At 27.8% G+C, this 25666-nt stretch overlaps 1 protein-coding gene across 2 annotated transcripts in view; it reads left to right on the plus strand.

The window, feature by feature from the left end:
- LOC112694437 (neuroglobin-1-like) overlaps window positions 1–25577 on the plus strand; it is a 130243-nt gene extending 104666 nt beyond the window's left edge. For both annotated transcript variants that reach the window (XM_025569898.1, XM_025569900.1), the window contains 2 exons: window positions 18013–18133; window positions 25315–25577. In XM_025569898.1, coding sequence (XP_025425683.1) covers window positions 18013–18133; window positions 25315–25479 — 286 coding nt within the window. In that variant the 3' untranslated portion in view covers window positions 25480–25577. The remainder of the gene's footprint in view (window positions 1–18012; window positions 18134–25314) is intronic.
- Window positions 25578–25666: the final 89 nt, after the last annotated feature.

Genomic DNA, 25666 nt, shown 5'->3' on the forward strand with positions numbered 1-25666 from the left:
CTGATTCTATCGATGAAACACTTGACACTTTCTCTTATCAAAAATACATCCAATATCTGCTATATGCAATTTTATAATTGGAAAATGCATTGAGAGATTGACTGAAGGAATCTACAAAGTTGCCAAAGAGGCAATAGAATGGCTATAAGAACTTGACTTATACTTATAATTATAATTTATTACTATTTACAACAATATTTTATTATATGTTGATTTATTTTACTATATCATGTATATTGCCAGAACGATATGTTCTGTTTTTTATTTTGTTTTATTTTATTTTATTACTCTATTATTTGTTACAGTTAAAAATTGAATAGTGTATTAGTATACTATTTTGTATGGCATGGATATCAAACAAATTGAAATATTGAAGTCGTTTAAGAATATTGAATATTCTAGACAATTTGGAGTTGCAGAGTTTTTTATTAACGAGCTTATTACCTGAAAATAATTAATTTAAATGTTCGCAGTCAACATAAGCTGTACATAATACAAGAATAGTTACAAACTAATTCAGATTCGATGAAACATTAACACCTGATTGAATAGGTCTAAGTCTGTATAAAGATTTAGATTCCTAATGTATAACTAATTTATTAAGATGATCTAAATTAATTAGTTATAAGATTAAATCGTTTAATAAAATCTTAGAATATCAGTAATATAGGTGATAATAATAAAATCATATCTATACTAAGATTATTAGTTAAATAGTATAACAAATTAAATGAAATAAACTATTGACTAATAAATAATAATAATGGTAATTTGTTAGAAATTTTCACTTATGAGATATAATAAAATCTAACATTAATGATTATTATACTTAGTAATTAATAATTATGGCTGCGTTATAAAATTTAGCAGAAGAACTGCATAAATCAGCGAGAAAATATATCCAAGAACGAAGATAATTTTTCTATCCTCTTTTGGATCCAAACAACGATCTTTGGCAAGCTATTTAATGCCTCGTTTACACGTGACGAGCATTCGGCCGAGCACTGTCCCGTGTGAACTCAAGGAGCTAATACTCGTCCCAGTACTCGGCCCAGTAAAATTAGGGAGCGGGTAAATAGAAACTGTTTCTACTCACTCGGCCGAGTAAATACCCTCAACTACCAAAGTTAATTCTGTGCTTGGCGTATCTAAACCACCAGCCAAGTAGATTGTGTATTGAACTCATATGTCACTCGGCCCAGCGAATAAAACGTGTGTAAGCACACAATCGGTCAACTTCGATACTAGACCAAGCAACAAACAAGGCTTAATGGATTTGCAATTAAATACTTGGTATAATAATGGATATAATTATATTTTAATCATATTAGACATATATACCAAGTATTTACAGGTTCAATCACAAGAAAATTAATCTACAAAACAAGTTACACAAGTTATGTTAAATTTATTAAAAATGAATCACACATAAAAGTAGCATGGACTCGATTCAATATCAATATTCATGTGACTATCATGTCAGGTAACGCTAATCAGAGATGAACTACTTAATCTGACTTAGTAATAAGATTCATAGTTTTGAAATTCGAAATGGTAGTAAACTTAAATTATGAACGATCTTAGATTTATTAAATTGTGATATTTACTAATTTAGTTACTATTTATTATTTTTTTTTTTTTATGAAACATTTTCTAAAATTTAAAAACAGTTTATTCTTATCGAAATATTTTCTGTTTTTATTTTTATTATGTTTCTACATTTATATCTATGGTATTCTAATACAATATTTACATATTAATTACATAATCTATACCAATTGCACTATAATAACATACAGTTACGTTTTTAATTTATATTTTTCTTTAAGTACACCAATATATATATTGTATCGGGTGTCTCGGAAAAAATAATTGAGAAAAAAATATTTGCTTTTGGATGGCATAAAAGGTATAAAGCACTTTAGGTATTATATAAATGAGACGATCAATTCCAAAATTGAATTGTCCTCGAAAGTAGGTACATTTATAACTGTACACTATATAAAATTTACGCAAATGTCAGTTTTATCTTTATTCGATTTCATGATGTATACGTATCCTTAAAGTAAAAAATCTATTTTAATCCCAAGTGGTTGAAAGATAAATCATCACATTAGAAAACCTATTTTGAGATCAGTTCGGGATCATGGATCTCAATTGTACATACTTTATTAAATTTATCAATGACTCTGATAAGATTAAATTTAAATTAAAATTGTAATTTTTATTATTTTTTTATATCCTTTTTTTTTTATTTAGAATCCTACCTTTTTTCCATGAGTAGATTTTTGCTTAACGTAGTTATCTATTTTTAATCAGTCAATAAATCTAATAGTACAAGAAGGATTATAAAAATAAATTTCAATTCAACATACCTCAAGATTGAAATATTTACACTATTTAACTTTTTTCTATATATATATATATATATATATATATATATATATGCATACAAACATTATATATATATATTTCGTAGCCACTTAGTGAAATCGACCATTTCATGAAATGGAAACGGCTTTTTAACACTTCGTGAAGTACGAAAATATTTCATGATATGGTGACATAAAACGGTCATTCCAATTTGACATCGTGTAATTTTCTTCACAATCTGGTCGTTCACATTGTGTACCGAAAATATATTTTATATTTATCATGGTCTTATAATCATTTTTATCAGTAAATATGAAATGTGTTATAAGTTATAACTTATAATTATTGATTTAAGCACGAAATTCCTTTACCACAATTTGTATTATAAAATAATATCTATTAAATAAAATTACCTGATTGTCTGAAATGAGCAGATTATATTTTATTGATTTTGATTTATCATATTAGATTTTTGTTAGAGTTAAAAAGTGAATAGTCGGTGAACGGATTGCATTATGCTCGTATATTCACGCATTTTAGATACTCATTTTAAAATAATTTTGTATAATCTTAATAATATGGAAGATTTTAATCCAAAAAGTGAATTTTACATTCGAATGGATAAGTATATTTGGACAAACCGGGAAAAAAACCATATACAAATATGAAGATTGAGACAATTATGTCCGAAATAATTGATGCTAAATTAAACAAGTACCTACAAAATTAGTTAATTTGACCACCCATTAATCGTGAGTACCGGTAATTCATTTACATTTAAAAATACACGCTATTTTTTTCACAGAGGTGCAAAGAAAAGACGTGATTATTATATTTTATAAAAATATGATGTATTAACTGTGGTCGAGAAGAAATATTTAATTCATAAAAAAACTGATGACAAAGATGATATCAAGTAAGATATATTTATATCTATAAAGTAAATAAGTAATTCAAAACAAATTGCTTACGAAAACTATACCGCGATGGCCGCGGCGCGACGGTCCGAGAGCGATCACTGTGCTCGACCGAAGAAAAGCTGAAAACATGTGATACCACGGACGGAAGGCTTGCCAATAAATATAATGAATGTGCGCTACAGCAAGTAGAAATCCGACGCTATGACAAGTTGCACGTGAACAATTACACGTGCCGTAGCGCACACATAGATGAAATAAATAAATCAATAATAATATAAAATAATAATTAATTTATATATTTTATAGGTATGTTATGTCATACGAAGACTTGTTCGAAAGTCTAAGTGATTTTCATATACGTACTGGACATGGTGGTGTGGGAAAAATGCATGCGACACTGTCCAATAAATATTCGATTCCAAGATCAGCTATCAATATACGCAATCTATGATAGTAAGAAAAGGTAAAATCGTAAAAAGGTTATCAAACTAATTGTAAGCAAAAACTTCAACAAGAGAGGTCAAGTTGACTTGGTGGATTTCCAGTCATTACCTGACAGAAAATATAAATGGATTTTAAACTATCAAGACCACCATATAAAATTTATATCTTTATTTCCACTTGAAAGTAAACGAGCGGTCGAAGTAGTATCTAATTTATTCACAATTTTTTTAATTTTTGGTGCACCGAAAGTTTTACAAAGTGATAACGGTAAAGAGTTTGTAAATTCTATTATTATCAAAATTAAAGAACTTTGGCCGGAATGTATTATTGTACAAGGGATACCAAGACATACTAAGAGTCAGGTAAGTATTGAACGTAGTAATCAGGATGTCGTAAATATGATTCGAGCATGGATGAAGGACAATGAATCTAAAAAATAGTCTGTATGTAGGATTGAAGTTTGTCCAATTCCAGAAAAACTCTTCACTCCATTCACACTAATTGACCGATCCCCTTACAAAGCATTATTTGGTTGTGAGTCTAAGATTGGGTTAACAACATATAACTTACCACAAGAAGTTTTAAAAAAATTAACAACTGAAGAAAATCTTGAAGAAATATACAAACAATATGAAGAGGAAATACAAGAACAAACAAATGTTAAACGATATTGCTTGCGGAATTTGTAAAATTAAATCCACAGAACATTTTTGTGATTTGTGTAAAACAAATCAAAAAATACAAGAAGAACGTGAAGCAGCGCATAAGGTCAAAAACAAGCCGTTGAAAAAATTTTACAGGTATCTAATTATTTATTATATATATATAACTTTTTGATATACATAGTAAATAAATTGGACGTGTACAGTACATTTAAGTAATTTTTTTTGTTATTTGTTACAAGTTATAATTTCTACGTTCAATATTAATGACTGCATCACAATTCCTGTTCCAAGAATCGATAGAGGGCCTTTGAACCCGGCACACATGATTACTGTTATAGTTGAGAAAAAAATGAGATATATGGAGTAGGAACTGAACATGGTTTAATTAAATGATGGTTAAATTCTGCATATGCAGCGTACCACTACACAATTCATATCTGCTGATCAAGTTGATAAGCAAAATGAATTAACTTTGCGTGAAACAGTTAAAATAATACCTGGAGCTCAAGGATTTTTGAGTTATACATGCAAAAGTGCTTGTCAAACTAAACGTTGTGCTTATTTTAAAAGTAGTATTAAATGTAGCAGCCATTGCCATAATTCATTAAATTGTTTAAATAAATAATTATTAACTATACGATAAATTATTAAAATTATTATATAATTTATTTAATTACCTACATATTAATACTCGTATTATTATTTATATCAAAACTAAACTATATATGTTATATTATACATATTACACAATATATCAAACAAAAATTATTATAAAACTTTGATAAATATAAAATATATTTTTGGTATACAAAGTGAATGACCAGATTGTGAAAAAAAATTACACGATGTCAAATTGGGACGACCATTTCATGAAAAAGTGACCATATCATGAAATGTTTTCGTATTTCACGAAGTGTTAAAAAGCCGTTTCCATTTCTTGAAATGGTTGGCTTTTCATGAAATGCTAATTTCACTAAGTAGTTATGACATATATATATATATATATATATCGCTTATCTTCAAACTAATATAAGTATCTCTCAAATAGTATTTGTAAGACTAAAGAAAAACTAAATTAAAATGTAGAAAAATCATTTTATGGAAGCTGAAGTACAAAGACTACTAAGAAAAATTATTTGAATTCCTTACAAATAACTTAGTTTACAAAAACGTAGGCATTTTAAGTAAAATTCCAACATATAAAATTACGCTATTAGAAAAAATGAACCACATTTTAATTAATACTTTATTCTTGACTAATCAATAGTCTTGTTTACTGACTTATATTTACGAATGAAAATTCAATTAATAACTTTGTAGACATTATGATCACTTCCATCATAGCCAATTATTGTGCTAATAAACTACTTATATATTATACAGTTAATTATTATATTTGTTCATAATATATTTTACACATTTTATAAATCAAACAACATTCTTTTATGGATATCATAATATGAATTTGACTCAATTTTATCGTCATAGATAGTAAAATAATAAAATATTCTATCATAAAAATGTTAAATTTGTTTTCAAAAAGTGACTAAACATTTCTAAACACTACATTATATTCATTCAATAACCTATTTCCATTTATAACTAAAAAAAATACGAGTATATGATTTGAAAATGTATTTCATCTACATTACAAATATTGTATTATATTTCCTCTAAAAAAAATATTATAGACTGATGAAGAAAAATACTTAAAACACATTATTTTAATAATATAATACATTATTTCCTGCGTGCGGGCATGCACTATGGCATGCATCGTTCTCTAGTCTCTACTAGCCATAAATCATAATGAGCATATTAAAATTAATTAGGTATAGGTTTATTTCCCCATCCATTCTAAAAATAAATTAAAATTAACTTCGTATAACTGTTTTTCAAATGAGAACGCTAATCCCGACGGCTGATGAAAACCAGTTGAACCTTTGATAACGATGCGTCGATGCGCGAAACAGTGCATCAGTGTGTTCTTAATGAAAGAGTATTATAGCATATTATTTTATTAAGACTACAGAGCCTAACGATTTCTTGTATAAGGCGGCTGTTGTCTAGTAAAAGTTATAAACACTATAAACATTTTATTACTTGTTGTTATTATAAGCAGTTTGGAAAAAAGATTTGATTATATACTAGATTTAAAAAAAGTCAAAAGTAAATCCTTCATTTTATCTGCTATAAGCCACCCAAATTTTAAACTATCTTGGGTATCCGATATCATATTGTAAACAATTATTTTTTAATGAGTGCTATTTAATGAATACTGATAAAGATGCTGTTTTGAATACTGATGAAAATGTAGATAGTGATAGCAGTGACCAAGAATTTTTTCAAATCCTATCCGAGAATTGTTTAGATGTGGAAATTGATATTCAAAGCAATCATAATTGCTTAAACTATGGAATATCTCAAAAAATAAAGATTTTAATGTTCTTAATTCATTACCAATCATAAAAAAAAAAATTTTCAAATATAATAAAACACTTCCCTATTCTGGGCCACTAGAGCGTTTATTTAGTAGTGGATCACAGATCATGACACCGAGGAGAAATCGTTTAAATGATAAAACATTTGAGATGCTCTTATGTTGTAGATGTTAGAATCTTAATTCAAACAAGTTCTAATAAAAGATTTATAAGCATTGTTATTTGTTTTTGTTATAAAATATTTTTTTTTATTAATATTATACTGTTGTAATTTTATAATATTTTTATTTTTTTTTTGTTTTATCAACTATTAAAAATGTTATGGTATTTAATAATAAAACAATTTGCTAATATCTTAGCATTCAACTATTTCTTACCAAACATTGATTATAATGTATTATTTACTATTTATATATTTTTTAAATATTTAAGGTGAAGTTCATCCTTGGTTCATCCTTTTTTAATATAGGTTTAATATGATTTACAAATGGCTATAGTACTTAAGTGCATACATAGGCATTTGACAAGATTTATTTAGAACTAAATTTTCCTTGAGATAATACAAATTAATATTTTTTTACTTGACTAGTTTTGTATTAAAATGTATGAATTATTATTAATTCATTATTGTATGCATTTGTATTACTAAGTAGGAGTAGAAATATTATAGTATTAAAGAATAAAGAGTCAGCTAACTACATCATTTTGACCAGTGAAATATTGGTATTTGTTTAAATGTTTTAATGTTTCATTCTTATAGGTATAATATTCAAATAGTTAAATTAAAAGTATCAAACTGTTGTTTTTATAAATATTATGTCATTATATTGATAGAAATCTAATATTAAAAAAATACAAAAAAACATTAAAAATAAGTGTAAAAAAATGATATTTATCTAGATAAATTTACTGTTGTATTTATCTTTATCTAAATAATATTTTGTTAAAATTATCTTATCTTATCTAGATAATTTTTTTAGTTATCTATTTCCAACACTAGTGTTCAATTGTTAAAAAAATACATAAAAAAAATATTATTAAAAAAATAATTATTTTATTTGTCTAATAATGAATTTGTAATTACATTTAAAAGGTATTTTATTTATAAGCAAATATGTCTATATTATTATTATTATTATTTTTTTTTTTATTGACTCGGGATTCTTAATTATTCTTAGTATATTTAACTACTCATATCTATATATATCATATCTATATTATAATGATATTACAATGAAATTTTAATTTAATTTTACACATATTTTTTGTTTAGTGAAAAATTTTAACAACAATATTTACTTCATGACACTTTTATGATACTTATAAGTTATAAACTTAATTATAATATTATGTGACCTGCAGGATTTAGATCAAAAATATCAAATATTTCCCCAACAATAGTCTATAAAGAGTAATTGTCTTCTAGACAAAATACAAGATTTTAATTACATTTCTTAAGATTATTTTCAAGTTTAATGTTATTGAATATAAAATTAAATACATAGTACGATTAAAATAATATGATTTACGAAATTTTGGAAGATTATTTAACTATAAATACGAGTATACACATGGATACATGTGATAACAAATTGTTAACATTTTATAATTGGTAAATCTCATGTTGTTCTACCGCAAGTACCTAAATCAAATTTACAACCACCGATAAAACGTACTGAAATAAATGTATCTGTTTCATCGGTAAACGTGACGCACAAATGATAACTAATAAAACGAAATAAATGTGCTCTCGACGTTCGAAAAACGACCTAGAGGCTGAGAGTACGTAGGTAACAAGTGCGAATTAAAAATATAATTTTATTATTTATTTTTATTTTTAACGCGCATATGTTTCTTTGATGTGCGATTTGGATTACGTTGTCGAAACGACACCGCTTCCAAAGAAATACGGGAAGACGGAAAAAAAACCCTTCTACGTTACCGAATAAAATCCAAACCTTACTCTCGTATGACAATTTCGATGAGCGCGCGTTGCGTTCGTAGCGGCAGATAGACGACGGTTTGGAGGGACCGTGCACTAAGCGGACGGGACCGAGAAGCGGTTGCTGCGGCCCGTTGCGAAATACGCACCGCGTAAGCCCCGGGGGGTGTTCGAACGGGGCGGGCTCGGATGTCGCCACCCGTTGTCAACGGTTTACGGGCAAACGCACGCAGCTCCGGTAACCCTCGCAACCATCGTTTACCGTCGTCCCGTAAACCGCAACTTTCTCTGAGCTAGACGTGACAGTCGCCGACGAAATCATTTCTGCGCGCTCACGTGTTACCGGATGCGAAATTTTTTTTTCCGCTCGATTTCGACAAAGCCGTGTGTGCCTGCCAGCGGTTCCGGCACGGGAAACATGACATTAGCTGACGGTTACGTCGGGTTAAGGACTTGCGTGTGTCGTAGTGGTGCAACCAGGATTTATTCAACTGGAGGGGGGATCCAGGAAATAAATGTATTTATCTACTGTTTTTCTGTTCTTTTTCCCGAGTATATACATTATAAATTAATTTCATTGTTTGATAAATACAATTATATTATTCAATATACGAATATATATTATTTACATTTTTTTATATTTCATATATTTTATCTTACGCTGTGGTTGTGACTATTATGATACAATTATGGTTATTATGGTTATTGACCATCGATGATTTTATCTATTTATCAGATTCGTCGTGTTGTCAACAATATACCAAATCTAATAATAATTTTGATCAATAAGTTTAGATGAAAACTCCTGGGTAACTTTAAAAAATATAAAATTAAAATATATACAATTACATGAGCCAGGGGGGGGGTCCGGACCCGGGGTCCACTTCCCTAGGTTCGCCACTGTTGTGCCGGTTCGTGTACGCGCGTGTTTCGGACGTTTGTGCGGTTTCGTTTGACGAAACGGACGAGTGAACACTATCACGGTGTACACTGTTGTTTTTACACGAATAGCGAATGACACCACGGTGGCTTCGTTCAATGGGCTTTTAAAGACGGTCGTCGAACAACATCGCGCGTACAGTTTACGTAAACAAACGGTCGATAACGGTTTTAGTTTAGAACCCACACCAGTCTTGTCAAACTCAAAGTGTCAAATGGGCCATGTGTATTGCATTGTTGAATACGTGGGTCACACATTAAATTTTAACGAAAAAATATTTCATATTATAAACATATACATAAAACCATCGATAAAAATTACTCGATTACAGCTTATCAGAATATTAGCCATAACGTAAACCAAATATAACATTGTCTAAGGGTCTAAGATAGTTGCGACACGACATTAATACTTTATATTTTTTTTTATTTTGTTGATTGATATTGATAGCCACGGGCCACAAAAAATTATGCGTGTTTGACATGCCTGATTCACACGTAAATATGCGTTCAGCAATCGCGACCAACACGTTTTACATGGCTCGAACTATGATTCATACGTAAACTTATAAATAAATGTGTGTGTGTATTTCAATGCTGCTATATACCTACCAATAGTTTTGGTTTTTTTTACGTTCAACTTTGATATGTATACGTATGATTTGAATGAGTTTTAATATTCGGTCCCTAAAATTAAATTTATAATTCCGTGGTAGAATTTGTGAACCCATCATAAGTTATCGTGGGTTTTTAATGTTTTATAAGTTCTTAGGTAAAAACTACAAATAGAGTATGTCTAAATTATACGCATTAATAAATAGTATTATCACGCCAAATTAACTGTATTAATTTATTTCAATTAATTTTTGACATTATAAAAAAAAAAAAATATTAATGAATGTCCGTTTTAAAAAATAAGAGAAAAAAAGGTAATACCGTTTCAAAATAAATTCAAGTATAAATGCTAAAAAATAAAAATATTGTAAAATAAATAATTAGTATTCTAATAATTCAATCCTTGTATTCCATATTTTAAGAAGCGGCTGGATATCGATGACCATGTCAACAGTATAAATTGAGAGAATTAACACTTGTAAACTTATAATTTTAATCCTCATTTTGCACTAACAGTAAACAACAACAATACTGAAATTGTTAGGATATTTGTAAAATATTCTTTGAAATTTAAATAATCATAATTAACAAAAAATCAATTATTATTAGCAAACGCTTCGATTGATAATACTACATAGTAAATACTATTAAATATAAACATATAAAATCAAAAAATCTAACTTCCAACTACATGAAACTAATCCTTAAAAACGCTTACTCTTAAATACAAATATATATGTGTATGATCGCTGTTAATTAAGGATTTCAGAGTTTACTGTAACTAATCTCATCATCAACCCATTATGTCCATCGACCTTTTTAATATTTGTAAATCGTTAGCTATATTGTATCAATATTCGTTTTTATATTAATAAATATAAAAAAAAAAAAAATACTAAATTACTACTACTGCTTATACTCAAGTACACAAACTCTACGATTTGTTTTTTTTTTTTTTTTAATTAAGAAGTCGATTAGGTAATTATTCCGAGCATGCATCTATATCACGCTTATTTAAATTAGAAGAAATGATAAATTATCGCATTAAAAAACAGCACTGATAAATATTATTTATGTTATATTTTTACTTCTAAAATTATAAAGTGAAATATTTGTGAAAATAATTGGTTATTGTATATTCTTCTAATATACTAGTACAAATAAAATTAAAGCAATAACCCAAAAAAGTATATTAACTTGCGTACATTTTTTTTTTTAATTTATTACATGAAATCGTTAGTATAGAATAACAAACTAGAAAAGCTGAAAAACTTTTCCCAAAGACGAAACAAAAACCATCGTTGTAAAACCAAAAGCAATACATTATTCACTTCACACATAAACTTAATTTCAATAATATATTTCAACAAATTATTGACAAGTATTAGCTTTGTATTTAGTAAGATCCAAATTTTTGACAAAAAATCCTTCGATACAGATCAAAATGTACTCAGGTAATAACGATGTGCACTAGATTCACTAACGTAAAAGTAAGTGTATAAGGTGTTTAAATAAATAAGACGTATATTTGTTAATGTTTTGCGTTCACAATAACTTGTGAAAGTTCTACAATCAAGAATAGTAGCAAACAAATCGTCATTGGCGTGCACACGGGGAGTGCCAGATGTTCCTGGGCATCCCATGAAACGTTTAAAATGGGTCCTACATTCGGCAAGTCTCAGAGTAAGAGTTCCGTATTTTAATCGATGTTGCTCGAATTAATTCAAGTTTATTCTAAAATATTTGGTAAAAATTAAATGGCATCTAGTAATATGAAAAATAAAACTAAATTTTCTAAACGTTCGAGAAAAAACTTATTACGATATTATAACAGTTAAATTGACTATAAAAATAGATTCAAGGAAAACATATTAGTTGGAACTTGTATACTATTAAATAAAAAATTTAAGTTATATTTATTTAATTATTTATACGTTATAATCTATACATTTTATGCATTTTGTTAAGATAGGGCCCAAAATTATAATAGGCGCCCCCTGAAATACAGGTCTGCATAGGTCTATGTAAATCATTGGTTAATTACACGACAAGACTACATACATAATGCAAAATTCATATTTATAACATTATAATGACCCGTCACGTAAAAATGTTTGTTATTATAAATTACAAAATTTAAAATTTATAAACTAATACGTTTTAATTGTTACACGTTTCAATCAAATATATTATTTTGTTCGATTATTATATACAGTAGACCACATTTAAAGAAATAAATTAAGAACTCTATTGACGTAGAAAAACGGAGGACAACAAAAGTTTTGGTTTTTAATTATCAAAAGTATACTTGCAAATAAAACTAAATATTATCTCGTAGCTCTATATATACATATGCACATTTCATACCAATTCAATATTTGTTGTAGAATCTATATATTTCCTTATTACATTTGTTTCTACTATGAATCGTGGTACAGAGTTGTAAATTAATGATTGATTATTTTTATAAAATACCATGAATACTAATATTATCTTGTTTGCATTTATTACACAGACTGTATTATATTATGTACTGGGCCAAAAATAATTCATGAATATTTTACATTAAAACTACGAAGGGATAAATTGCAATTTTGGTATCAACAGTGAGCAGCAATATTTCCCCGCGAAGCAACTTTATTAATGTTAAATATATATATTTATTATTGTTTTCTTTTCGTACCTACTAGATACGGGTCATTAATCTTCTGATTAAAAAATTACTTTGTTTTTTTACATGCATACATATATTATGTGGAATTTAGTGTCTAAATAGTAAACTGTAATAATCAACACTTATTGTTTATTCATCAGTATATAATAATATGCGTTCGCTAATTAATTCATAAAATACATTTTTTTCGTAGACTTTTTTAGCCAAGTAGGTTGAAACAATCTTAATTTTGCATAACGGGTTCCTCGTGAGTTGGGTGCAATGTTATAAGTATAAAAACATTTATAGACGTTGTTTTTTTTATTTTTGTTTTTTTATTGTATATATACGAGTTTATTTTTATTACTTGATTTTACCTGTCCACGTTTATAAACGTCAATTTTTCAACGGTATGACATGTACGGCTAGTGGCATACCATTAAAATCCCTTAGTCGTTAATATCGACTACGAGACTACAATATATGGACTTTAAAAATCGTGCATTTTAAATTATTATTTTGCATATTTATGTTACGAACAAACATCGTGTGCACATATTATGTCATGTAATTTGATGACCGACTACAGTATTTAAACGATAATGTAAATTAATCATTATCGCGAAAGCAGTTTTTTTCTATTTTTAAATTTTTGTATCCTTGAACAGAATGAGGTTTTCTTAAGAACTTTAATGTTTTAATTTGTTTCAAGATGGAATTTATAGCAATATAGTTAAATAAATGTGGTTTTTCAATAATGTGTGTTTTAATTTATAAATGCATTAAGATTTAAAAAATGCGTGTATCTCGTTGGGGCTAGGTAAATTGGGCAATTGGATCCACGATATTTTATGTACATTTTGAAAGCGGTAAATTGAGTCCCGAGAAAAAAAAGATATTAGGTAAGTTGGTTTCTGGGAAAAAAAAGATAGTAGGTAAATTGAGTCCCAACTACTAACTATACTAACTCGCCGTAATCATTTTACAAATGACAATTCACACTTTTTCTATCGGTTATCGATTCCATTGTGATCAAATAACTTCGTAACATCGTAACTTTGATTGTGTCTAATTAAGATACGTATATAGGCATATACGTACATTAGTTTGTCGTATATAATGTGTCAGTTATCAGTTAACATCAATATTGATGATAGTTCTTATGATTATACACAGACACGAGTGTACAAAGTCTGAGCATTTTCAGTATATTTTTCGTAGCGTGCATTGCGTATTGTACGTCGATTTGAGTTTGTTAAATTCGTATCTTTTAAGTTTTTACCGAAAATGTAATAAAAAACACAATAATATTAAAATTGATTCCTAATAAAAGTTATTAGATATTTAAAAAAAAAATTGTTTACCTTGGACTTAAGTTACTATCTTTTTTTCCCCAGGACCTAACTTACCTACTACTTTTTTTTTCCTGGGTCCCAATTTACCGTGAAAAGGTTATTTAGGACCCAATTTACCAACTCCCATCTCGTTGTTGTTGCAATCAGTGTATTTGGTATTAATAATAAAATATGCATTGCTATTTTGGTTTTGAAATTGAGTCAGTGGCACACATACTCTTATGTCTTTATCGAGTTTAACATTAACAATAAACTACGTTTAGACTATTATAGAAAAAATTTAAGAATATTTAAATATTTGATGAAATACGTTTTAATACCTTCATATAATATTATTTATCATCCAAATTCAACAATATAATTTTTCAAAAAATTTAATATAGGACACAGAGAATAGTAATTTTAATGAATCCAACCAAAGAGTAATTGAAATATCAATAAAAATGCAAGTAATCTTCCATTCTACACACATTTAAACGTATTAAAACGTGTATTAAATATTAAATACGATACGTATTAAACGTATCGAGGGCTATAATTTTACTGCAAAGAACTAAGTACCCGGTGTAAAAATTAAACACACACTATACCTAAAAATAAAATAAACATGTATATAATATGCATAGGTACCGAACAGTGTTCGCCTTTAAGATCTCTTAACCATATATCCACGATGACTACTAAAACGTAACACTTTTGATATTTTTATGGATCGATATTTGTTTAACCTCTTTATACAATGTTTACTTTGAATACTGTTATATTGTTTTCAAATTATCATGTTTGTTCATAGATAGATCACGCAACAGTCTACGCAAAAACGTTTTCAGTACACGAAAATGTTTTGATATATTCATTCTGATGTTAAAATTAATGCCTTAACTAGTTTTCGAATTTCTTTTCAAGATTAATGCAGTGCTTAATGGTCTTTATAGTCTCAGCATCCAATACATCATGTATCACGAACGGTTTGATGCTGAACGCTGTTATAATGAACATAAATATCCCGTGTAGCTATAGGCTAATATCATAATAGATGGGGCAGAAAAATGGTAATCGAAGTTACCGACGAATCTAAAACAATTAGATACTCTAAAAAACACTACCACTGGTACACAAATAGTGAATCCAGTCATTGCTGCTGTACGTATTCCATCTTTGTTGTTCGTTTCTATTTATTTGTTATCAATTATATTACAAATACATTTTGAACATGATCTGATCACATACTATGTTTTGTAATATGATATTCAATTTAAATCGTCTTATATATGAAGGCCTAGACCTAAAATAAAATTATACGAACGAATCTATCGTCATTAAGCGATGTGTATACAGTGTCGTTACCACACCAACAAACAACCGAACACCGTACCCACGGGATATTAAAATTAATTATGTTTGACGATCAGACCAAAACGGTCGTCCGGGATATTCTACGGAAAGTAAACGTCTTCCAGCGAGACGGACAAAACCCAATAACACCGTCATATTTGAAGTGCCCAGTCGTAATTATTAATAATCTGAACACGTTTAGTTTCCGTACACATATTAAAATTGTAGGAGCCATGATACTTCGTACTTCTAAACCAAAACCGTCACGATTCAAAATCTATAGTTTTGAGAAAAATCTAATTTCAAATTGACACCAAGATATTATTGTTAAGGTTTTTTATCAACGTGCATTTAAAACTCAAATATTAAATATTACGTCTTGTGAAATTTTAAAATTTTCTAACTGAACGAAAAATTTCCTTATTTTAAGTTATTTCATGTATTGCACCTACATATTGCTTTCATGAATGCCATAATATACTGATATATCAAATTGTATATCATTCAATTTAATCCTACGTAAGATATACACAACTTATAAAACACAAGACTGCTATGTTAAGAAGCCTAATGTAGCTGTTTTGCATTCAATACGTTACATCGTAATCGACGTAAAAACATCACAAATCTAAATATAACGGTCTTGCATCTTGACTCGAGTAATTCTTAAGATAAATTAAAAATACAACCGTAAATTAAATATTTGAGACTGGGTTGCTTTAGCAGTTGGTGATCAACTAAAAAATTCAATACCGAACCAAATTTTCGTTGGCTAAATGAAAAATTGTTTGATAAGGTGTTCTCGTATTGTACAAAATTCAATCCTGATCACCTAAAAATAATAACATCTTAAATATGACAAATTTTTAATTTTGGCAGTTTTATAGTTCTATATATGTATGCGAATCATACTTACTATCTCTTACTTTTATGCACTATATATTATTGTTATTACTTTCATTGCAACAATGTGTTTTTAACAGTTCACTTGCCATAATTGGAAAACAACGAAATTACCACACGACCGATAGACCATCATTAGTCAGGATAGTATCCTCACGATAGTCGAGGACCTACATACATTTTGGGAATCACATAGAATACGGTTTATATATGCCCCGCTTATATTCGAATAAAAGACAATGGTCTGCGTTTCGGACGAACTAGTCAATATAATAATATTATGTTCACCAACACACGTGCTCACGCATACTCGAATTCACCAGTTGCTGGGTCGGAGCGATCCATCATTTGCAGTGAAACTCATTATAAAATGTTATTATTGTTATTATATAGTTTGCCCGTGACGGGTTAATAGAAGGGAAAATGGTCGAGTAAAGGTTTCGTATACGCGCGTTCTATTAGTTAAAATGCCGACGTACTTTTTATCAGTCCAAATCAACCATTTTCTACACTCAGGAGAAATATATAATAAATTACATCGTAATATCCTACATAACCTATTATATAAGTATACAAAACTATAAGTAGCTATAAGTATAAAAATGTAACTTTAAATGAAGCCAAAAAATGCTATCTTTTTTAGAACACTGTTAACAGCATATTATAATGCCGACTCGTTTTGATGTTATCATTATGAATACTTGATTTATACTAATTATTAATGTAAAAGCGCACCATAAAAATAAATATTAATTTTATGCGTATGAAAAAACACACATTATGGCACTACTGTACTAGTTATGAATTCCATCCTATGGCAATGAAACGCTATTGTAATGTTTATAAAAAATATTATACTATGTTCTCTGCGAACAAATAATATTCATTATTCTAACAATGTATCGACATCAACAAATGAAAATATACTTTTAAGTATGTTTTAGTCAATACAATTGTTTAATGGTTAGTAATATTTTTTACTAGAACAACACCTTAACTATAATTAGTTCAATTTTGTTATATTTATGTTTTAATGATCATATTTAATATACCATAAATTTCATATAATACGTTTAAGTGTGGAAAACGAGCATTTTCATAAATTTAATTATTGGTGACAAATAATCGTTTAATTCAATTATTCAATTTCAATAGACATTGTAAGCATAAAAGGACAGAATAAGGAAATTTATCTTATTGGTGCTGTGATAGTACCTACAATCGTTTATACTTACAATGTTTGATATGTTTACAGTGTAAGAAATAATTCACTGGAAACAACGTGTTAAAATTACTTATAAGAATATTTTATTTTGAAATTAATACTATAGTAACATTTTTATTAAAATCATAAAATATTTTTCTTCAATATCGCTTAAATTATGTTCTAACAACATCAATGATAATGTAATATGTTATTGTTTTAGAGTTATGGCATTCGTACAAAAAGCTGTCGCACGTCTATACGAGCCTGATAAACTGGAAACTCTGTTAAGAGACTTGGGCAAGAAGCACTATCATTATGGCGCCAAACAAAAATACGTTGACGTATGTATAATCAATTGAAATTTTATTTCAATGTTAATTTAAAATTGTTCAACTAATTTAATTTAATTGAACAATAATTTTTCTTTTTACACCACATTAAACGCACTGCAATACCTCATACCATCCATTTTGTCGATTTATACGTCATTAATTCCCAATTAGGTAATTTTCGGTACTCTTGTTCTTTCGTAATTTTATCGTAATTGTCTAAATTATTTTATTTTAATTAATATTAAAATTTTATATAGCAACCAAATTTGGAACGGTCTTTTATTTTAATAAACTTTGCTGTTTTTATAAATAGTGGGAATACGAAGAGTAAAATCTACGTCACCCAAAAATACTCGTATTTATTTTATTGTTGGAAATAAAAGTAAATATTTGAGCATTCTAAAATTCTCATAAATGTCTGAAATTTTGTATATGAAATTGAAGGGATATGAGAAAAATCGAAAATAGTCATAAGAAGAAAAAAAATCTGAAAAATATATAATTTTGTCATTTGTTTGAAAAAGTTAATTCTTTTATCTATTCGTTTTATTAAAAATAAGTTGTATTAACAAAATTAATATTTTAAACAGACTTGTACCTTATACCTGAGTTTATTGAGTTCAGAAACTTTAAAACTGCAATACTAAACAGTTTAAGAATAATTGATTATTATCATTTTTCCTCGTAACACTAAAATTATATTACACGATGCAAATAATTCCTAAATAATTTTTAATCTTACTATATTCTTATAATTTATTTTATATATTATTTTCTTCATTTAATCTTAAACTTTAATACATATTATAAATTATTGGTCATTTAGTGGCCTCATTTTTTAGTACTACATAACATTACAATGATCCCAATTTTCTAATTTATTAAGGCTGTATATAACAATAAACATAATTAATTAAAATAATTATTTTAAATGTCTGTGTGATGATCCGCTCTATATAATGTTAATCACTGATGTCTATTTTAATTATTTTATGATATCCCCCATTCCACCCATTGCACTTAAACTTTTTAACAAACTCAGCTTAAATATAGGCATATACCTTGGTGACAAAATATATATAAAACCATTTTTCTTGTATTTTATGGATAATTATACAACACATCGACGAACAAATGTAATATTGTACAATTAATTCATCATCGCGTTTTATACGCACAACTTGAGAGATAAAACATATATTCCTTGAACAATTACAACTTTATATGAAGTACCTTTACCCCTTTTTTTTCTTGATATTTGTATCTGTATTTGTGTGTGTATATGTTTACACGTATACAAATACATATGCGCGCGAGCAATATTTTATTATTAATTCTAAATAAATATTGTAGTTTGTGTCAAAGTTGCGATCACCCGGGTGAGAAATTCGAAAAAAATCGCAGTTTCCAGCAACTGTAAATAACGACTAACCTTTACTTTGTCTTCATTTAACAACCCTTCCCCCTGCAGCTGCCTTTTAGTACATTATAAATTTACCAAAGCGAGCATATTCGCTTGTTTCCCGTGCAAAGACGATTGTGTTCATATCACAAGGAGATATAAAGTAATACCCTCTCGGTATACAGTTTTCTGAGCTGACACAATAACGTTTTCTGCAAACATTATGCACCGCGAAACCAATATCTAGTTCTACATACATTTCATTATTTGATACGGCGTTTGTAAAAGAAACCCTCTGGAGCGTATGCACGTCATATTGCGACAAATGCATATTATATTTTGAATAAATATTTTCATAAATATAATTTATTAAAATTTAGTAGGTATTTATTTATTTTGCTGAATGCATAAATAATGTATATTATGTATTAATATAATAGTAGTCACAAACACTGTGTAACAAGTTTTGATCATATATAAGATCCCTATATTAATGAAGCGAGAATCTATTATACGATGTATATCTCAATATGCCTCATAATAATATAATAATCTTTAGAATTGACAAGAAAATTTTAGAAACATTTCAAGAATAACAACTAGGAGTGATTAAATAGAAAATTTGGTAGAAATCTGATTCCAACACTCTCATCGGATTGGAATAATTCCTAACTATAATTCTTATTATTCTATGTATATATATATATATATATCACATGATTTGTACAGTATTTTTTTTTTTTAAAAAAAATGAGATTCCAGTCAAATTATAAATTATACGTTGATTGCAAAATACTTTGTAGACATTGTTTTTAGAATTTTTGAGTTATCCATAAAATGGACATTTTGACACAGTGCAAACAAAACAATTTCTCTTATCTGATGTTTGGATAATTCAAGAACTCAATAATTATACCTATAATATAAAAAAAATAAATATTGTCATCATAATTGTAGTAGTTTTAACTCTAAAAGTAAGTTTGTGTGTTCTATAAGTAAGTATTATTTGTTCAAAAGAAGCTTTATCGATGTACTAAAAAAATAGTTGAATACAAAAGACATTTATGATATTTGAACTTCATTTTTATACCCTGTAATGCAATGCTTGGTCGTTTCCTTTGCTATTTTATTTCATTTTCTATAGTCATATTAAATGTATTGTTAGAAATATTTTGAATAGTTTGAGTTGGGTTTTCTGCATATGTTATTTATTCATCGAGTTCACGTTAGGTTGTTCATTTTTTCATTATTCAAAGTTGTTTAATAACTGTTCAATTCTTCAGTTTGAAGTCGACTATTTTATTCTCCATCGGAAAATTCTAACTAAAAAATATTACTGTCTCCAAACAAGTTTAAAAGATATTTTTTTTTCGTAATTTTTTGGCCATAATAAGAAATAATCTTTCATTTAACTATTAATTATATTATGATAATATAATGAATGAAAATCCATCTTGTTACAACGATTGATTTTTAATACCATTTTCAATATGCTTTATAGTTAATATTTTAGTTCACTTATTGAGTTAGCGTACACATTTGGAGAGCTAAAGTTCAAAACAAATATACTTTTCAAGATTTATATTCATTTTAATCGGAATTCAGTTTGGCTATAGTGTAAATTGCAGACAATTTGTGGAAAGTAAAGTCAAAACGGATTCAATTTCATACGAAGCATAAAAAATGATGCCGAAAAAACAATATCAACATTTGTAAATGATGTTTTGATTGAATTATAGTATTTAATTGAAAACGTTTATTTTACTATCTTAAAAATAAAGTTTACCAAATAATATGTTTTCAAATTAAATGGTTTCAATGATATTTATTGTTCATATTTACTTTCTCATCATTTTATTATTCAGTATCTTATTCTAGTAACGATAAAAAAAAAGTCACTGAGCGACATGTAATTAACGCATAAATAATATATGTGTAATTTAAATAACGTGCTATTCAATTCAAATTTTATCAGAGACGAAATAACTTATCATGTATAAAACCATAGAATATTGGGAGTAACCGAATTGGTTCACATTTGGACGAATTGGTTCCCGTTTGTGTAAAATAGTGAAAATAGGTAAAATAGTGACAATTTTAATTTTTAACAAAATTTACCTACACTATTAAAAATTAAAGTCCAGCGGACCAGTGCATAGAAAGAAAAAACAAAATTTTAAAATCTATACGTATGACATACAGAAACAATTATTATATCTATAAGATAGAATATAGAAATTTAATAGACTATAGATTACTATAGTATCTCTATAGAGACTAGAAAATTACTAGCAAACAGGAAAAAAATAACAGATACTTGAAAAATTGTATAACTACATTAATTTATACATTGTATGACTACATTAATGAGAAGATTATGAGAATTAAATATTTAAAGAAATTTAGCAGATTATTCAATATTATCGGTAATTTATTGATTTGTTTAGGTATGTTAATACAATTTCCCAATCTTAAATGTTTGGCTAAATAATTTTTGATTATTCATTCTTAAATAGCTAATATTGTAATGGATAATATGTAATTTATAGAATATGTAATTTGATTGTAATGGAAATACTCAAATTAATGCATCTATAATTATTTGAGATAGAAAATAAATTTTCTTTTCACCGTAAAACTGTCTTAGAATATGAATGCCATTTTTGTATCGATTATCGGTTTAAAATTTTTTTTCAATAGCCGATTAGTGTAAAAATAAATATCAAACATAGTTTCTGAACTACTAAACATAATATACACACAGTATGAACATTGATTATCCTTCTATTGGGTACGAATGGGGGAGGTGTCAATATTTTATGTAAATACTAAATTAACTGAAGCCATAACGTGTAGCACTATCAACATATTATCAATACATTGTTCAAGTAAAAATATTTTTGAGACCATCAATAATTGAAAATAATATAGTTTCAAACAAAAAATAAACAAATAACTTATTTCAAACAAATCAATTGGGAAAATACTTAAAACATTTTTTTATCTATATTAAATTAAGTTTATTTTTAATGGTTTTTCTGTGATCCCCATAAATTAATCTTCCTTTATTGTATTATGTACAAAAAATGTCATCGTATGTTTTAATGTTTCAATATTATGACGACATTTCTTCACAATACTTCTAATATTTTTATTCGAATAAACTGAAAAAAAGGACATTTTAATTTAACCAACGTGGTAAATTTAACAAACGTTTCAACCAAATATCTAATATTCGTATTGAAATGTGATACCGCTGTAACCGAATCACGATCGACTAATTAAAACAATAAAGTTGAACCAATCTGACGTCTTCAAGTGAATTAATATTAAAAAATAATTATTCATTAAATGATTAAGTCTAAAATTTAAGCCAATATTTGTACCAAATTTCTCATTTGAGACCGATTTTTTTAAATAATTTAGATAGTTTAAATGGTAATGCTTCGGTACCGTGATCATTTCAAAATTTGTTCTATTTGTTCCGTATTATCGACCTTAAATTAAATTATCTTCAAGTCACTCACGGAACACTGAGCATTTCTAACTGAGAAAGCAAATGAAGCGACGGTACGAAAAAGGACTTACAAATTGTAACGGGTGTAATTACTACCCGCTCGTTCGTCCACGCACGCACAGCACGCGAGCATGCGAATATAGACGTTTCTTGGTCACTTGACAAACTTTATCCTTTTGTTTCACAAACGATACTTGAAAACAACCCTCTCAGCGGACAACAATATTCGCGTACACTCAAACACACCATGGGTCTTCACGCAGTATTATTGAGCGTACGGATAACTGCGATTGGGTTCCCGAACACTGATCTATAAATATAACACGAAATGGTTAGCAGATACGAATTGGACATGGAACTCTCTTTGATTGAAAACGTTGTTATTCGGTGTATATACAAATATAAACTAAATAATACAAAATTAATTATCTGATCGGATTAATAGAAACTTCATATAAATCCCTCAAAAAACAAACACATTCGATGGTGTACACATTTTTCATTTTGAATTAATAAAAATCACACTTTATAAAATGACACATCAATAACTTTTTTAATATTATATTATTGAATATACATCAAGTTCTATATTTGCTGTACCACAATTATATATGCCAATTTATTTATAAAACCAATAACAAAAAGTATAATATTTTGCAAGCCTATTGCCATATTTTTAATCATACATAGATATTCTAGACAACCCTATAATTCTGAAAACATGGATAGGAAATCGATGTAAATGTATGATCTTGGCAGAAATTATCGATAAATTAGAATAGTTGTATGTACGTGAAAGTAATTTTTATGCAAACATATCCATAATGTATTTTTGACCTCGAAGCCGATTTAGTGTCTGCTATTGCTGCGCAAACTTTAATATATTTTTCGGGTTGTAAACTGCTATTGGTGACCGTTGGTTTAATGAGCATTGAAAGCAGAGGCGGAAAAGGGATAAAAAGGATAAAAAAAATTGTACTCCCGGGGCCAACGATTAATCGATACGAAATAAATGGCTGTTAATATCGAATCCGTGTAGCAGTATGCTCGGTAAGGATCGATCCGGTTGGTGAAGAAAAAAACTGGCTTGCATTTTTTACCCCGTTCTTGACATGTATTCGTTTATTATTATTATTTTTTTTTTTCACAAATACATCGTTGCCGACGAACAACTTGTCTGGCGTTTTTAATTAAACACTACAATACCTATAAAATAGTGGGCCAAAATAGTAATGCGTGATTCGGACGAAAATCGTGAGCAGTTCGATAGTTTTTAATACTATTCGCATGAAATCACCTAGCATACACGCGTCCATTTATACGGACAGCGGTTTGTCCTTTTCACGAACATAATACGCGCCATGCGAGTTTGGAGCCATTAACCGGTATACAAATTAAATGTCAACGTTTCTGTCCGTAGGTTAGAACTGAATCGCTCTTCAGAATATAGTGCGTTCAAAATGTTTGAAAACTTTTTGCACATATACATATATTCAAATATTTTAAATTATGGCTAAACCATATTAAACGCAACACTAAACTTTTTAAACCCCTCGTGTTTTCGGATTTGTTCGTCACAGGCAACGTATAAAATGTACGATTACTTGTGGTTTATTATTATTTATATAAAAATTTTACCGGCAATATCATAATGTAATATATAATATTACGTCTCCGGTCTAGTCACAAGAATACATAAATTAACGAATTGCATACTAGAAAATGTTTTATTTGTTCTATGTTCGTAATCCGTGCTCACAAAATTAAATGAACGTACGATAAAAACAAAAATACAAAACTCACTCATTTAATAAAAATGAATATGCGGTGATACGTATAATCAGTGACGTATTTGGGGGGAGGGTCCTGGATCTCAATCCGAAGAAAAATAAAAGTTCGAAATTCTTAAATCACTTGCTAAGAAGGTACAGAGAAAGCCAGCAATTTATATAATGTATTTTTAAGTAACTCTTCATTTAAATTTATAGTAATATTAGAATTATTAGTTCATACCTTATATTTATTTTTTGTATTATTATAAAACAACTTATTTTTTAGAAAAATTATGAACCCCATCCCCACAAAAAAAATTTAAAATATGTGACTGTTTATGACATATGTTTTCTTTTGAAAATGAAATTCATTATTTATACTGCCAATCAAATATTTTATACTCAATACTTCTTCCATATGTTAAATGTGATTATGTGTTGCACATGAATATTGGAGCTTTATTTTCTAATTATTTTTCGATTTTGTCTTTGTGTGCAGTTGATAGGCCCGCAATTCATTTTGGCTATACAACCATCGCTGGTCGACCAATGGTCACAGGAGACGCATTCAGCGTGGACAGCATTATTCTTAAATATGGCATACATCATGAAAGGTTCAATGGCGGCCGAAGAAAGATTCAAAGTGAAGAAAACTGCCACCTAAAAGCCAATTTCTTTCCATACACCAATTATTTTATAGTTATTTTTATTTTTGTTATTATTATTATTATGATTATTCATATTACTTCTATGATTACTATGTTATATGACAGTTATATTTTCAATATTATTATTAATATTATAATTATTATTATTATTATTATTATTATTATTATTATTATTATTATTAT

This window comes from Sipha flava, unplaced genomic scaffold (assembly GCF_003268045.1).
Source record: "Sipha flava isolate LNK unplaced genomic scaffold, YSA_version1 129_pilon_pilon, whole genome shotgun sequence".
Lineage (NCBI taxonomy): Eukaryota > Metazoa > Arthropoda > Insecta > Hemiptera > Aphididae > Sipha > Sipha flava.